Source organism: Sceloporus undulatus, chromosome 5 (assembly GCF_019175285.1).
Source record: "Sceloporus undulatus isolate JIND9_A2432 ecotype Alabama chromosome 5, SceUnd_v1.1, whole genome shotgun sequence".
Lineage (NCBI taxonomy): Eukaryota > Metazoa > Chordata > Lepidosauria > Squamata > Phrynosomatidae > Sceloporus > Sceloporus undulatus.
This window is the reverse complement of record NC_056526.1, coordinates 100,503,159-100,519,633: the sequence shown is the minus strand read 5'-3', so window position 1 is coordinate 100,519,633 and position 16,475 is coordinate 100,503,159. Positions and strand designations below refer to the sequence as shown.

The window sequence follows — 16,475 nt, the reverse complement described above, 5'->3', positions numbered from 1 at the left end:
GTTTCTCAGAAACCCATGTTGACTTTTTGTGGTTATGGAATTGCTTTCTAAATGTTCACAGACTCTCTGTTTAATGATCTGCTTTAGAATATTTCCTAGTATTGATGTCAGACTAACTGGACGATAATTGTTGGGATCCTCTTTTTTTCCCGTTTTGAAGATGGGGACAACATTTGCCCTCCTTCAGTCTGCTGGAACGACTCCTGTTCTCCAGGAGTTTTCAAAAATTATTGCCAATGGCTCTGAGATTACATTTGCCAATTCTTTTAATATCCCTGGATGTAGTTCATCTGGTTCTGGAGACTTAAATTCGTCTAGATTAGCCAGCCATTCCTGTACTTCCTCTTTACTTAATCTTTACTATTGTGTCCTCTGCTCCATTTTCCTCAGATTGAGCACCCTTTCCCTTTTCTGAAAACACTGAAGCCAAGAAGGTGTTGAGTACCTCTGCCTTTTCTCTGTCCCCTGTTAGCATTTCACTGTCTTCTCCATGCAGTGACCCAACCATATCCTTCTTCTTCCTTTTGTTACTGACATACCCAAAAAAGTCCTTTTTGTTGTTCTTAACCTCTCTAGCAAGCCTGAGCTCATTCTGTGCTTTTGCTTTTCTGACTTTACCCCTACATGTGCTAGCTGTTTGTTTAAATTTCCCCCCTCTATCATAGAATCATAGAGTTGGCAGGGGCCTCACGTGCCATCAAGTCCAATGCCCTGCTCAAAGCAGTAGAGCCCAACATCTCACCAGGCAATTGGTTCCATTGCTGGATTGCTGTTACTGACATGAAGTTCCTTCTAATGTCCAACTCTCCTGTAGCTTCAGATCATTAGACCTGGGTACTCAGTGGGTACTCTGGGGCAACAGAGAACAGGCCTGTCATCTCCTTTCTATGACAGCCCTTAAGATATTTAAAGAGTGCACTCATGTCACCTCCCAGTCTTTACAACAGAAGAGTAATGAATAAGCAGAAAGATTTTCTGTTTGTCACTTCAAGCAGCAGATCAAAAAATGATTTATTAGACACTTCCTTATTTTCCATTTCCTGGCATGTAGGGACTGGTATTGGCTAGTCAATCTCTTTTAAAAACATTTGCTTTCTAGCCATGTCTTGATCATTTGTGTAGGACGAGTGCCTCAGAATCAAAATTGCCTAATCTGATACTTAGACCTTAGCCCAAAGTGTGTGGAAACAGCTGTAGAGAAAAGGGGGAAATCAGGATGTCATTGCATTGCAAATGAATGTGTTGGTCACGATCCAGCCAGTGGGAAGCATTCTGATGTCAGAGGTTTTTTCCAGATAATGTTTGAACATGTTATTAGTGTCCAAAAGTTTACTTGGGAAACCGCATAAACCTTCCTGAAAAACCTACATACAACTCTCTCTTTTTTCTTCATGAGTTGTTGAGGTCTCATGACACTCTCAAAATATTATCCAAAAAGAGCTACTCCCCCACCAGTCACTCAGCTGCCCATTATAAAACTGTTGCCAAACTGTAGGTACCCTATCTGAGGCATCATACTTCAACAGAAAGGAAGACGAAAGGGAGAAGGACAGAGAAAGGATCAAGTTAGAGGTACTGCTGCAGCCACTAAAAGAAGAACACCATGATCCAGTGCAACTTCCTGAAATTCATGCTGTTTGCAGTATATGGTTGGGAGGCAGTTGCTGATTTCCCCAATGCCTCACCATTGCTCAACCCCAATTGGGGGAACACAGACAGCCTGCTGCACTTGTACACATCCACAGCAAGAAATAGCTTCCACCTGCAAATTAACTCCAATGGCTACGTGGATGGAAGTCCTTATCAAACCATTTACAGTAAGTACCATAGAAAATGTTTCAGAAAGAACATGATAAAAGCAGAGCCAGAAATTCTGGAGATGCCAGCTGGGTATATTTGTAATTCAAAAGGTAACTTTTCTAAGCTCTGGTAAAGTTTATATGAAGAAAGACTAGTGAGTCTTCCACCCGGTAACTTAGCAGTAGATGCAGGATAGATAGAATAAAGCACTTCTGTACACAGTGTTACACAAGTTACACTTCTGGAATTTATTGCCACAACATGTAATTTCCAGAAGAGTAGATGAGCAGCAAAAGCAGCAAAGTTTTATTGCATATTAAAGATTTTTGGTTTTGTTGAACCTTACGAAAATTATGACTTAAGCTTTAGTGGACTAGTGACCACTTGATCAAATGCATAGCATGTTATTTTTGAAGTGGCAGGTGTATATGTATGAGTATATATAAAAACATGTGGGCAGAGGAAAATGAAAGTAAAGACATGGTAAGAGTTTTGGTAGATCTCTAAATACCAAACATTGGGAATAAACAGGAAGTCTGTTGTTTTTATTCCATGCTAGTGGTAATCTATGATATCGTCACAGCCCATATATTATTCATTTTATAGATGGAGTAACTAGTTTAAAGGCATTCTGACTAGGATTTCCTTTTATTCATATTTACTGATTTTTTTTAAAAAAAGTATATTTATTGTAAAAAATAATTTTAATACATAAAACTACATTTACTGGATACATACACACACACATTAGCAACAACAACTAACAACAACACTACACAAACAAAAACAACAAAAGGGGAGGGGGAGAGAAAGCAATGGCTTCCAACTTTCAAACTGATGGGTCTGCCACAAACTAATTTGTTCTTCTGCATCTTATATAAACCTACTAACCTTCAAATCCAATTAGACAGTTTATCCCAATAATCCCTCAAATAGATCACTGAGTAATCCATATTTAAAATACTTAATTATTATTCACTAATCAAAACAGTAAATGTATCTATTTCAGCTAGATTATACATTTTCATTAATTATCTTGCAATGGAATCTCTGTAGTCTTCCATTTCTATGTATATACAGTCTGCCCTTCTTATACATGGATTTTTATATTCAAGCATACATGGCTTGAAAATGTTCAAAAAAGTATACATTTCAAATATCAAACCTTGATTTTCCATTTTTTAAAAAATAAGGGACACCATTTTGTTTTTATATTTATTATAAATATATTATTATATTTAATGGGATTTGAGCATACATGAATTTTGTTATACACGGGGGATCTTGGAACCAAACCCCAGCATATAACAAGGGTCCACTGTAATAGTATGGCAGCTGTAATCATATATTGCATTATTCTTCCAATTTTTTTCTTGGCTTATTCTTCCAACAATAAGAAGGGTTCTGGCATCAACTGAAACCCTATATTTAAGATCTTCTGAAATCAATTATGAATCAAAGTCCAATATGTTTTTGCTTTTTTTACACATAAGATGAAAAGTCCCTTTAACAGGTGTCAAATACTGTGTATCTTTTATCAATTTACCTGGTGTCAAATACCATGTATAAATTATAAGACTTTTCCCTTAGATCATAACACAAAGTAAATTTCATTCCCTTCAACCACATTCTCTCCCAATATTCTAATTGTATATAATAATACTAATAATAATATGCATTTTGTGTTCATTTTATCATACATTCTTTAATCTTCTCCATTTTCAGCAATAACTTAAACATTTTATCAATTAAATGCTCTTCATCCGTACACAACTGAGTTTCAAATTCAGACTTAGAGAACTCTTATAGAACATGGCCACATATCCCAAAAAACCCCCCACAAAAAACTATGGAAGCCTTTGACTTCACATCAGACTGAGAGTTCAAAATCATATAATTTCTCTATCCATCTCAAATCTTTCATATTGCTTCTTGTGAACAAACTATTGAAAACTAAAACCTTCTGATTCCAATTCTTCATCTGTCTTTACTACACTGATATTAAAAAGTCTTGGTAAGCTATATATTTTTCTTTTAGCATTATTTATTGTCTATGAAATGCTTCCTGTGATGATATCTTAACTTTTATCTATTCCAAATTCTCAAAAGCAAGTGTCTCAAATAATGATTTTCAAAATCTACATTTGCCTTAACTTTTTCATATCATATAAACTCATGCCATCCAAACCTCAAAGCAAATCCCTCTAAATCTAATAATCTCATATTATTCAAAAGTATCCAAGCTTATTCCTGTACAAGACAACAAGCTGGGGGGGAAATACAGTTTCAGGTCTGGTAACCTCAATTCTGGGGCGGGTTGGTATCATTATGCTGGTGACACCCAAATTTATTTCTCGTAGAAGAATATTGCACAGCGTTCTGAGAACATTCTGGGAACCCAATGGGAACGGAACGCATCATACTTTACCGCACGTATCTGTTCCCATCGGGTTCCCATCAGGTTCTCGAAGTGTTCTATCTGCGTTCCAGGGTGGGGACAGATTATAAGTGTTCCCTGCGAGCTGTAATGTTTTCAAACCGTTCCAGAAGAAGTCTGTGCAGTATTCTTATCCTTTCCTAATTCTGTTCTCTCATTCCTCCGTCTCCTGACTGGCTGAAAGAATGCCCTTCTCTTTAGTCCTCCAAAGTCCTAGAGCGTGCAAAAATGTTTATTGATCTCCCAGGTATGATGCTGCACCCTCTTTGACCAAAGTGACATAGGTTTTATCCTATTTTCTCCAAACATATGTCAGCATATGAGGCCCCAACATATATATATGTGTGTATATATATATATGTGTGTGTGTGTGTGTGTGTGTGAGAGAGAGAGAGAGTGTGTGTGCACATAGGAAATTTTGTCTATATTTTTTTTGTGTATATATGCATATATATATATATATATTTATATATATAACTTTGTCTGTGTCTGCTTTCTGCACAAATAGATACACAAGGACAGGTTGCTTACCTGTAATGGTGTTTCTTCGAGTGGTCATCTGTGAATACACACAAATGGGTTTCACTGTGCCTGCGCAGTGCTGCTCAGAAACTTCTAGAATCACTGGGCAAAGTACACTTTGCAACTTATGGCAACTTTTTGGCATTAGCCCCGCCCACCCCTTATAAGGCCCCTGCTTTCCCGCTCTTTCCCCAGTTCCTTAATTTTACGCCGCGTAAGCGACAAGAATGAGCCAATAAAGAGCAGGAAACTGAGGGGAGGATGGGCAGGATTTGTATGTATTCGCAGATGACCAGTCGAAGAAACACCGTTACAGGTAAGCAACCTGTCCTTCTTCTTTGTGGTCTCTGCGAATCATAGAAATGGGTTTAGACCAGGGGTAGGCAACCTTTTTGAGCCGGGGGCCGCCACTGGATGGCCCTTGTGATCTCTTCCAACTCTGTAATTCTATCATTGACCACAGCACTACTTCTGTTCCCCTCAACAAGGAGTCATCTACTACAATCACACATCTTTTCACCATCTAGAAACTGACAGGAGCCTTTCCATCCATAGCACACTCCAGTACCATCTTTATGGCTTATGAGAAGTGGGGCTGTTGTTCCTATTCTTGTATCTTATAATAGTTGGTTCCCTATGAGGAACAATTTAGAAAGCTGGATATGTTTAACTTGGAAATTTGATATGATACCTTGGAGCTTGGAGAAATGGAGAGGTGAGATGATACCTGTCATTAAATATGTGAAGAGATGCCATATAAATCATAGAACAAGCCGGTTTTCTGATGCTCCAGAGAGTAGGGTACACATCAGTGGATTCAAATTATGAGAAAAATAGATGCTGCTTAAACTTTAGTAAGAACCTCTGATGGTAAGAGCTGTTCAGCATTGGAACATACTGCCTTGGAGAACTGTGGATTTCCCTTCTCAGGAGGTCTTTAAACAGAGATTGGATCCCTACCTCATAAGATGCTTTAGCTATGGATTCCTGCAAGGGCTTAGATGAGATGACCTTAAAGGTCCCTTCTAACTCTATGATTCTATCATCATCTTTATGTCCTTATATACTGAGCCGATTAATGGCAAACTGTCTAGCTTCTATATTGTTGTGCTCACTTAATTCCTTCTTTCTTTTAATATCAGAAGGTCCACTTTTATAGTCTGCAACTCCAGAAAGTATTGAGAATTTCTGAGAATTGCCCCTGAAGAAAGCCAATTGGTGATAATGCATTGGGCTTTTTAAGAAATAATTTTTTGGACCATCAGACAGCACATGGGACTTTGTCTACTTTCATTCTTCCATTTTATTTTTGAGACAATGATCTGGGGCTGGAAGTTTATTTTGGGATACAAACTGATGGCTATTAGGATTATGAATTTCAAAGTTATAGGCCCCAAATGCTCAAGTATGAACATACATATGTATTGCCTGCAGAATTCAAAAATAGATATAGTTTGGAATGCTGCTATTTCCATTTCTTACAACTTGAAACAATCTCTTTATTACTGAACTTGCAGGCAGGCAATCTGTTGGAACATTACTAAAATTTGCTAAAACTGCCAGGCAAGCAGTCAAAAATATTTTGTGGTTGGCTCAGGCCTCTACAATCACCACCTATGATTTAAGTTATTAAATAACTTCCTAATATTCACTAACTTCATTTACAGGTGCCTTGATGATCAAATCTGAAGCTACTGGTTATGTAGTAATAAATGGTGTGAAAAGTGGACGCTTCCTTTGTATGGACATCAATGGGGACATCTTTGGATCGGTGAGTCTGTATATTCATATAAAATTACCTGACAGCTTTTCTTCATGCAGCAAAGCTTTTACAAGAGGCCTATATTGTATGTCTGGGAGCTGAAGTAAATGATTATCTTGTGCTTTCCAAAAAGTTATTGTCCCTTTTACTTCTGGTTGGTTTGGCTTTGTTCAAGCACTTGCTCCTCTTTGCTGATCTTATTAAACACTAAGATCATCGTAGGATGTCCTCAACTTCCTTCTGCATGTACATCACCATCAGTGTGCTATAGAGAATATGGGGGTGGGCAATGGGGAACAAAGGGAATAGAATATTTGTAAGAACACAGAGCAACTGACTAGGATAATATTCAAATGTTTTAAACCTGTTGGGAACCCTTCACTGTTTTGAAAGGGGTCACAAATCTCCAAATGTTGTCTTTTCTATAAATTCTATTATCTTGGGAGGAAATTAAAAGCTAATAATATAAGGACTTGATTGCCTTTTTTTGTTTTGGCAACATAGGGGTGAAACAGACAGGCAAAATAAAGTGGCTTCCAGCTTCTTTGAAGGTGGGGCAATTATATGACACACGCCTCCAAAGCAGGTAGAAACCAAAATAAAGCTGTGCTCCAGGACTAAAAATGGAGCAAAAAGAAGCCAGGATACTCTGGTTTAGCCAGGAGAATGTGCATCTTTGTGTTTGCATATAAACAACCCGACATGAGTATAGGGCTGCAGCAAAGCAAAAAAATGTAAGTGCGACTACTCCAATGGATTTAATTATGAGATACACAAACCAGATGTGACAGAGGGTGAAGGGAGCCTCCATGATTGTGATTTGCCAATGTATCACTCACACACTGATGCCCTGTATTGGCAGAGCATCACATGTGTGAATGTGTGGCCAATCAATGGGATGGCATCTGGGCAGCCATGGAAGGTACTTGGAGGTTGCAGGTGGTGTGTTTGTGCAACAGCACACGTGTATAGTGGGGAGGTGACAAAAAGATGCCATGCTGTGCAGTCAGGCTGTGTGTATTCAGACTGCCTTGAGAGCAAGCCGTGCAGACAGTGTGGTTTTGATCCACTTTCAGAAAAAGCAGGATTGAGCTGCTTTTTCATGCCTGTCTTCTATGGCCCATGGGTGGAAATAGTCCTGGAATGGAAAGGGAATTGTAGATTAACTTCAGAGGGCTGGAGAAATAGACCTTTAACCTTCATAGAAAAAATAATGATTGAACAAAATGAAGAAGAGATACATTTGTGAACATATAAGAGTTTTATCATATGTGGTATCTATTTTTTTCAATGCATAAACTGCAATATAGGCCTCGTTCTTTCTCCAAAATTTCATGCACTCTGTGGAATAGTATAATCAACTAAGTTTTTTAAAATATAGAATCATAGAATTGGAAGAGGCAGCAAGGGCCATCTAGTCCAACCCCCTGCCATACAGGAAATCTCAGTCAAAGCATCCCCGATAGATGGCCATCCATCCTCTGCTTAAAGACCTCTAAGGAAGGAGACTCCACTACACTCCGAGGGAGTGTGTAATACTATGGAACAGCCTTTACTGTCAGGAAGTTCCTGCTAATGTTGAGGTGGAATCTCTTTTCCTGTAGCTTGCATCCATTGTTCCAGGTCCTGTTCTCTGGAGCAGCAGAAAACAAGTTAGTTCCCTCCTCAATATGACATCCTTTCAAATATTTAAACAGGGCTATCATATCATCCCTTAACCTTCTCTTCTCCAGGCTAAACATCCCCAGCTCCCTAAGTCGTTCCTCATAGAGCATGGTTTCCAGACCCTTCACCATTTTAGTCACCCTCCTTTGGACACGCTCCAGTTTCTGAACGTCCTTTTTGAATTGTGGTGCCCAGAACTGGACACAATATTCCAGGTGGGGCCTGACCAGGGCTAAATAGAGTGGCACTATTACTTCCCTTGATCTAGACACTATACTTCTATTGATGCAGCCTAAAATCGAATAGCCTTGTTAGCTGCTGCATCGCACTGTTGACTCATGTTCAACTTGTGGTCTGCTTGGAATCCTAGATCCCTTTCAGATGTTGTCTCGTTCAGCCAGGTGTCACCAATCCTATATCTGTACATCATGCTTATTCACTGTCTGGTAAATTTTTGGGATTTGTGATGCTTTTCTAAAGACAGACAGATACAAAGTAAAAGTACAAAAACATTGTATCATATATAAAATAATGCCTAATCTTAATTTCACTGAGTGTTGATGAATATCCTTGTACATCAGTTAAAAAATGTTAAAATATAAAATAATGAAATCAAATATCAGAAAAGCCATATAGAACTCCCCCACATATATATTATGACTCTGCCACTTTTATTGGTTTTAATTATTCTGTAATTTTAAATTCTATATTGTTTAATTGTCTTTTAAGGGGGGATATTTTGTTTATATGGTTGTATTTTAACTCTTGTAAGCCACTTTGATTGTTTTAAACAAAAATTGGGATAGAAATAAAACATTTATTTATTTATTTATTTATTATTAAAACATTCAGGGATTATTTATAATGAAAATGCAGTGAAGAAAGGGACCCAAATTTTCAGCTTGCATTTTAATACTTGTCTTTATTTTTGTGTTTGTTTTTTCTCCAGCATTACTTCAGTTATGACGATTGCACTTTCAAACACTGGGCCCTGGAAAATGGTTATGATGTTTATCAGTCTCCCAAATACAATTATCTTGTAAGTTTAGGAAAAGCTAAACAACCTTTGTTTCCCAATATGAATCCACCACCCTACTCCCAGTTTTTGACCAGAAGGAATGAAATTCCTTTAATCCAATTCAACACACCAAAACCTCACAGACATACCAGAGATACCAATGTGGATCCCTGTGGTAGTATCATCTCATCTGGAAATATTGCTAAAGAACATTTACCAATGCAGCCATTAAGGGATAATAGTTTAGTGAGTTCAAATGCTGAAGACCCAAACATTACAACTCTCAAGAAAAGGCCTTGGAGTCCAAGAATAATAGTCAGTATCTGAACCAAAATTATAGTAATAATTTTATTCTACATTTGCCAGAATGTAACTTGAACAATTCATATTTGTTAATTATTTGTTAATCCATATATAACAGAACCTTAAACCATTTTTCAGATTACCAGTTCAGAAAAGGGGTTTATAACAGATATTCCATGTTAAATGATAGTATACTCATAGACGCCAGATCAGAATGAATTATGAACCCCCATCATCTTAATTATGTGGAAGGATTTTCATACATTTTGGTGTAGCCAAGCTTTATTAGACAATTTCTTTATTAGACAGTGTGTTCTCTTACTATTAGGCCTATATACTCGCAACAGCATGAAGTCTGGCAGCTTTTCAGTGCCCAGCTGAGACAGGGGACCCTTAGAAAACAGTAAAAACAAGGAGGAGGAGGAGGAGGAGGAGGAGGAGAACTGGACACCAGAGATATGGATTATCAATGAACAAGAGAATGTACAGACCTTTCTTTATGCTTTATGAATTCTTCTCAACAACAAATAATAATCCACAATCAACATAAGAGCTCTAGTTGACCCAACTGGTCACAATTAGCTTGTTCCATTGATTTCCATGCTACTCATTTAGTGAAGCCACACTTCAACCAGATTCAGAATATGGAACACACTCCCTTGGAGTGTGTTGGAGTCTCTTTCTTTGGATATTTTTAAACAGAGACTGCATGGCCATCTGCCAGAGGTGCTTTGACTGTGAGTTCCTGCATGGCAGGGGCTTGGGCTGGATGGCCCTTGGGATCTTTTCCAACTCTTTCATTCTATGCTTCTATGACTGCCTAGTTGAAACAAAGATTCAACTGAGTTATGACTGCATGTATGTCAGAAATATGTTATTCTGATTCCTATTTTGATCCATGCAACTTCTTTTATGTCTTGTAAGTACAGTATATAGAAACATTTGAACAACTTTTTAAAAATTTGACTTTTCAATGTGTCTTGGCAGGTTGGCTAGGGTTTAATAACATTTAGGAGTAAAAGAAGGTGTAATGTTTCTTGTAGTTTCTCTGCTTTGCCATGAACCACAGCAATACATGTACTTCTATAAGTTTTTAATCTTATCATTTATCAAAGCAGAATTTACCTTCAGCTTGCACCATCCTACCAACCTATCCAAGAGTTGAGCTGGATATCAGTGGATTACATGGCATTGCATATTCATGTTTCTTTAAATCTCTTTAGACTACAACCAGGACTATAAATCTACAAGATGCAAGAAAGCATCCAGACTCTTCCATAGTGTAGTAATCTCTTGTGTCATTCAGTTCGGCATTTTCTTGCAGATATGTGATTAACTAGAAAATGTGTCCAGGAATGCACAAACCTGTCTAAGGTTAGGATTGTATCTCATATGTACAGCTGTATCTCATATGTACATATGTACAGCTGTTTTATGTACAGCGCTGTGCAAATCTACAGCGCTATATAAATAAAGAATCATCATCATCATCATCATCATATAGACCATTGTGTGTATTGGGGCGGGGAGTTCAGGATATGTATAGTTTATGTTTATTTATAGGTCAGTCCACTGTTTTAAAGGGAGCCAGATAAATGTACATAGGATTGTATTGTGAGGCGCAATTCTATGGACATTAACTCAAGAGAAATATTCAGTTAATCATGTCAGTTGCAGGATTGTCTTCCCCACTCATGCTATCAGATATTGCATGAAAGAATGTTTAATGTACTACTTTTATGAACTGTTAGTATAAGACTGTGGTGCCTTTATATTACTGAAATGTGTGGATTGATTGTATTTGTAATACCATTTTGTACACTAAATCCAAATAGACTGTGTATTACTGCATGGCACAGGTTGGGCTGAATGGCCCTTGCAGTCTCTTCCAACTTTATGACTCATGCTATTTATGATGTGAGGGGAAGTGGAAAGGGGGAAAAGGGGGAGTGTGCATGATCCTGAACAAGCAGAACTCCACATATCAATCAACCATGACTTGTTCAAAAAGAAGCCCTGGGCAAAAAGGAAGAGTATTTAGCACAGTTTTATATTGCTGTATTTATTTATTTATTTAAAATATTTCCACATTTCAGAAATATTTATGTATATTTAAAATGTTTATGTATCTTTTCTCCTTCCTTCTACATTTGATAAGGAAGGCACAAATAAACATTTTATTTTCTCAGGGAAAAAAATCATGTCTTTTTACTGTCTTCTTACTTACGAAGTCACAGTGTAAACCTGCCCTCCTAGAATGTACTCTTATCACTGTCTTTAGGCATTTTTTGTCCACAGAATTACTTCCAGTTTTTGTCTGTGTGAGAGAGAGGGGGGGGAGTGGTAGTTACATAACATACAGGCAGATAGGATTCAGCCTCTCCTCATCTGGCATGTAAAAATGGCTTGGTTGCAGAATCCACATAAAGGGCAGGTTGTGGGGCAGGGAAAAGAAACATGGGTCTACTACAGTTGTATCTTCTTTAACTAGGGTTAAAGAAGCACCCTGGTTCCTATCACTGCCAAATCCTGAGACCTAAGCTCAAGTTCTGTTTATGTCACAAGAGAACCTGGCAACGTCATTAAACATGATGAGCATGTTTACCATTATGCATCAACCACAGTCGTTCAGAGCAGGTCATTCAAATTATTTATTTATTTATTTAGCGCTGTAGATTTGCACAGCACTGTACATAAAAAAAATAAATATAGAAGAGTAAACCTGCCTATGGCGTACAATCTAAGAAATAATAGGATAATACATATAAAATACATAGCAATACAGGAAATGGTTCAATCAAACAGGCAACAAAAAGAACATCAAATAGCAAATGATAATCACGCAATGCCTGGGAATGCTTCTCTGAATAGGATGGTCTTCAACTGCATTTTCAAGCTGTGATGGCCCTTGCTCGCGGGGGAAGAAGGTTCCAGGAGTGAGGGGCGGCAAGTGAAAAGGGACAAATCTGAGATGGGGCAGAGGAAATCCTGGGCTGGAACAGCCGACCTTGACTACCAGAACAGAGGGCCTGAGTGGGAAAGTGAGGAGAAAGAAGGTTTGATAAGTAAGGAGGGGCCAGTCCATGGAAGGCTTTAAACGTCGACAGCAGGGCTTATACTGAATGCGGAAAGGGAGAGGGAACCAGTGAAGGGATGCCAACAAAGGAGAGATATGGTCAGAGCGGTGGGCGGATGTGATAATGAGTGCAGCTGAATGCTGGACAGAAATTAAAGGACGGAGGTGAGAAAGAGGAAGCACAGCCAGGAGGATGTTACAGAAATCAAGTCGTGATCATGGATCAGAATCTTGGCAGTAGAGGTGGAGAGATATGGTCAAATTTTGGCAATATTGTATAAAAAGAATTTAAAAAGTGCCAAATGAGAAAATACTTCACTGGAATATTTTCTAAGGCGGTATCCAGACCGGCACAAAGCACCGGCCTGGATACGTACTAGGGTTGCCTCGGGGCATCCTTTCCAGACGCCCCGCAACCCTAGTATGTGGCCACAGCGTTGTAATGGCAGCACCCTTTCTACATGGGCACCATTATGACGTCACGGCCGCAGCACAGCCAAATGGCAAAGCGCGGATGTGACATCCTGGTGCTGCTGCAGGGCGCTTGTGGCGCCCTTTCAGCCTTTGGCGCATGTATTGCTGGCACTGCCTTTAAACGACAGCACCAGCGATACAGAGAGAAAGGGGCATAGCGGCCCCTTTCTCCCTTTCCCTGCCGCTGTTGGGGTGTCCTTGGGGCATGAAGCCTCAAAGACACCCCTTTCCAGGCCGCGGGGAAGTGGCTTTTTGCCGCTTCCCCGAGGCCAGGAAAAGCAGCGGATTGGGGCCTCTGGAGCTGCTGCTGTGGCAGCTGAGGCCCCGATCAGTCAGGGAAAGGGGCAGGTGCAGGCCGCCCCAAAGGGGTGGTCTGTATCCCGCCTAGGTTATTCAAGCTCTGACCGGGGGGGGGGGGGAGAGAACAAATTTTGAAATGTTTTGAAACTTTTCAAACATTATTTTTAAAAATACATGGGAATTATAGTCCAATCAAAGAAAGAGTCACTATTATTCTTATTAGAATTCAGAGATGTATTCAGAGTCATATTAGTCTAGAATATCAGTATGCAAAGGAATCTTGTAGCACCTTTGAAACTAAGGGCCAGAACAGACAGCCCTTTAAAGCCACCGCCTGGTTAGCTTGGAAGCACAAAGTTTATACACTGCATGCTCCCGCACAACCCTGAAGCTGTCTGGAAGTTGGGTGTCTGCCTAGACAAGGGCAGCTTCAAGGCACTCCAGCAGCATGGTGTTTATACGCCACATACCAATAGAGCAGCTTGAAGCCACCACGGGGCCACAGTGGGGCGGGGAAAGCTGCCTTTTCCCCAGCCAAGAAAGAAGTGCATCCTTGTCACTCCTTTTTCAGCTGGCTTCAAGGAGGATTGGGGCCATGGCATATGTTTGCCATGGCTCCAATTGATCTTTGGAAGAGGCGGCTTGCCTGTTTTGCCCCAAGTGTGTGAAAGAAGTTGCAGTGTGAGCTTTTGTCAAAAGCTTATGCTACAAATGTTTTGCAAACTTGGTCTTAGAGGTGCTACAAGATCACTTTGCATACTATTGTTGTTTTTGTTATTTATTTATTTATTTATTTATTTATTTATATAGTTCCATCAGTGTCCAAGGCACTGAAAATAAGCAATTTACAATTATTAATTTGATAGTTCCATGCCCTCAGGCTCACATTCTAATATGAAAAAAGATAAGGGGATAGCAGTGGGGGCAAGGATTAAGTCCAGCAGATGGTGGCTGCTGCTTTCTCTCTCCAAGCCCACAGCTGTGCCAGTTGTGATGAAGGGAGACCAGTGCTGGTCCTAGGCATGATAGATCTGTGCCTGCTTACTAAAAGTCAGCAAAGGTTTCTCATAAACAAGTCACACCAGATAATTTTTAAAAAAAATTAATACAGCCATAGAGGAATGCTGTGGCTGTATTAAATATTGAATCTTGAAGACAAGATAGTAAAATGTGGTATTACCCATAAAATTGGGGTTAGGGAGGGCACCCAAAGGTTACCCTTGGTATCTGCTAGGGTTTGATTCCAGGACCCCTAACAGATACCAAAATCTGTGGATGCTCAAGTCCCATCAAATACAATAGCATAGTAAAATGGTGTCCCTTATACAAAATGGTGAAATCAAGGATTGCTTTGTGTAATTTATATACTTTTTAAATATTTTCAAGCTATGGATGCTTGAATCTGTGGATAAAAAAATCTGTGGATATGTAGTGCTGACTGTATAATAAAGGAATTTTGATAGGTCAAATTAAAAACAGTGAGAGGACTGCAGGTAATTTCAAAGTTGGGCTCTCACCTTTGTGTAACAGTTATGACAAACTAGATCTCCAGAGTGCTAAGTACAACTAGGGTTGCCATAATTGTCTACTATAAACCAGGACAAAATGTAGGACATAATTTAGATCAAAATGCAGGACAACTGTAGGATAAAATTTAGCCAAAATGCAGGACATCTAAGGTCCACCATTTTTCTTAAATGTTCTACATTTTTGGCTACATTTTATCCTACAATTGTCCTGCATTTTGGTCTAAATTATGTCCTACATTTTGTCCCGGTTTATAGTAGAGAATTATGGCAACCTTAAGTACAACATAGTTTAATTTACTAACAGCAAAAAGGAAAATCATCATTCATGCAATAGCAATCACCCACCACACACATATGAACTAATGAAATGAAAGGTAGTAGCTCATAGCAAGGTTGAGGGAAGGCAATTTCTTATGAGTCCAGAAGCTATGTTCCAATCAGGGGATGATTATAATAGGGCTTCCAAGAAGCAGAATTTTTCCTTTCAGTCTCGGTTGGTTGTTGGTCCATCAGACCTTCTTGGCAATGGACCAGCAATGAGGGACTCTTGGAAGAAAACACAGTTACAATAAAGGAGTTTACAGTGTGACCCTCAGTTGAGAAGTGAGACTGGCTGCACAACTGAAAAAGCTAGATAAGCATACCAGTGAACTACTTACCGTATATACTCGACTATACGTCGAAAAATTTATGCCAAAAACCTGAGCCCAGAATTCTGACTCGGCTTATACAAGGGTCAATACGGTAATAGTGCTGAGAACGTTCCGCCCAACACATCGTTCACCTTACCTCCGCAGCTGCTGCTCAGCCAAGAAGTTTGTGAGTTCCTCCTTTCTCTGAGAAGAGGGAAACAGCCCCATTGCTTTTGCAAGGCGCTCATGTGTGTGTGTTGTCTCCCTCTTTCCCAGAGAGGGAAAGAGTCCCTATTTCTTTTTGCAAGTTGTGTGTGTCTCCTTTTTCTAGGGAGCAAGGAAAGAGCCCCGATTGCTCTTGCAAGGAACGTGTGTGTGTGTGTCCCTTTTTCCTAGAGAGGGAAAGAATCCTCATTGCTTTTTGCAAGGGGTGTGTGTGTGTGTGTGTCCCTTTTTCCCAGAGAAGGAAAGAGTCCCCATAGCTTTTTGGAAGGGGTGTGTGTGTGTGTGTGTGTGTGTGTGTGTCTGTCCCTTTTTCCCAGAGAGGGAAAGAATCCCCATTGCTTTTTGCAAGGGGTGTGTGTGTGTGTGTGTCTGTCTGTCTGTCCCTTTTTCCCAGAGAGGGAAAGAGTCCCCATTGCTTTTTACAAGGGGTGTGTGTGCATGTCTCCCTTTTTCCCAGAGAGGGAAAGAATCCCCATTGCTTTTTACAAGGGGTGTGTGTGCATGTCTCCCTTTTCCCCAGGGAGCAGGAAAAGAGCCCCATTGCTTCCCCCCTCCTCTCTGGAAAAGGAGAAAGAGGGAGACACACTCTCCTTGCAAAAAGCAATCAATCAGGGTTCTTTCTCTGCTCCCTGGTAAAGAGAGGAAGACAGACAGACAGACAGACAGACAGACAGACAGACATCATCATCATTATTATTTATTCATACACACACACTCACACACATTCTCTCT

The 16,475-nt window shown here is 39.6% G+C and overlaps 1 protein-coding gene across 3 annotated transcripts in view; it reads left to right on the top strand.

Annotated features, from left to right (window-relative positions):
* Positions 1-1,365: 1,365 nt before the first annotated feature.
* Positions 1,366-16,475, top strand: part of FGF23 (fibroblast growth factor 23) — an 18,798-nt gene continuing 3,688 nt past the window's right edge. Inside the window, exons 1-4 of one of the 3 annotated variants that reach the window (XM_042467050.1) lie at positions 1,366-1,817; positions 6,427-6,530; positions 9,136-9,225; positions 9,836-11,750. In XM_042467050.1, the coding sequence (XP_042322984.1) occupies positions 1,604-1,817; positions 6,427-6,530; positions 9,136-9,225; positions 9,836-9,859 (432 nt within the window). In that variant the 5' untranslated portion in view covers positions 1,366-1,603 and the 3' untranslated portion in view covers positions 9,860-11,750. Of the gene's footprint in view, positions 1,818-6,426; positions 6,531-9,135; positions 11,751-16,475 lie in introns of those variants that run through there. The other 2 variants (XM_042467051.1, XM_042467049.1) reach the window with 2 other exon arrangements.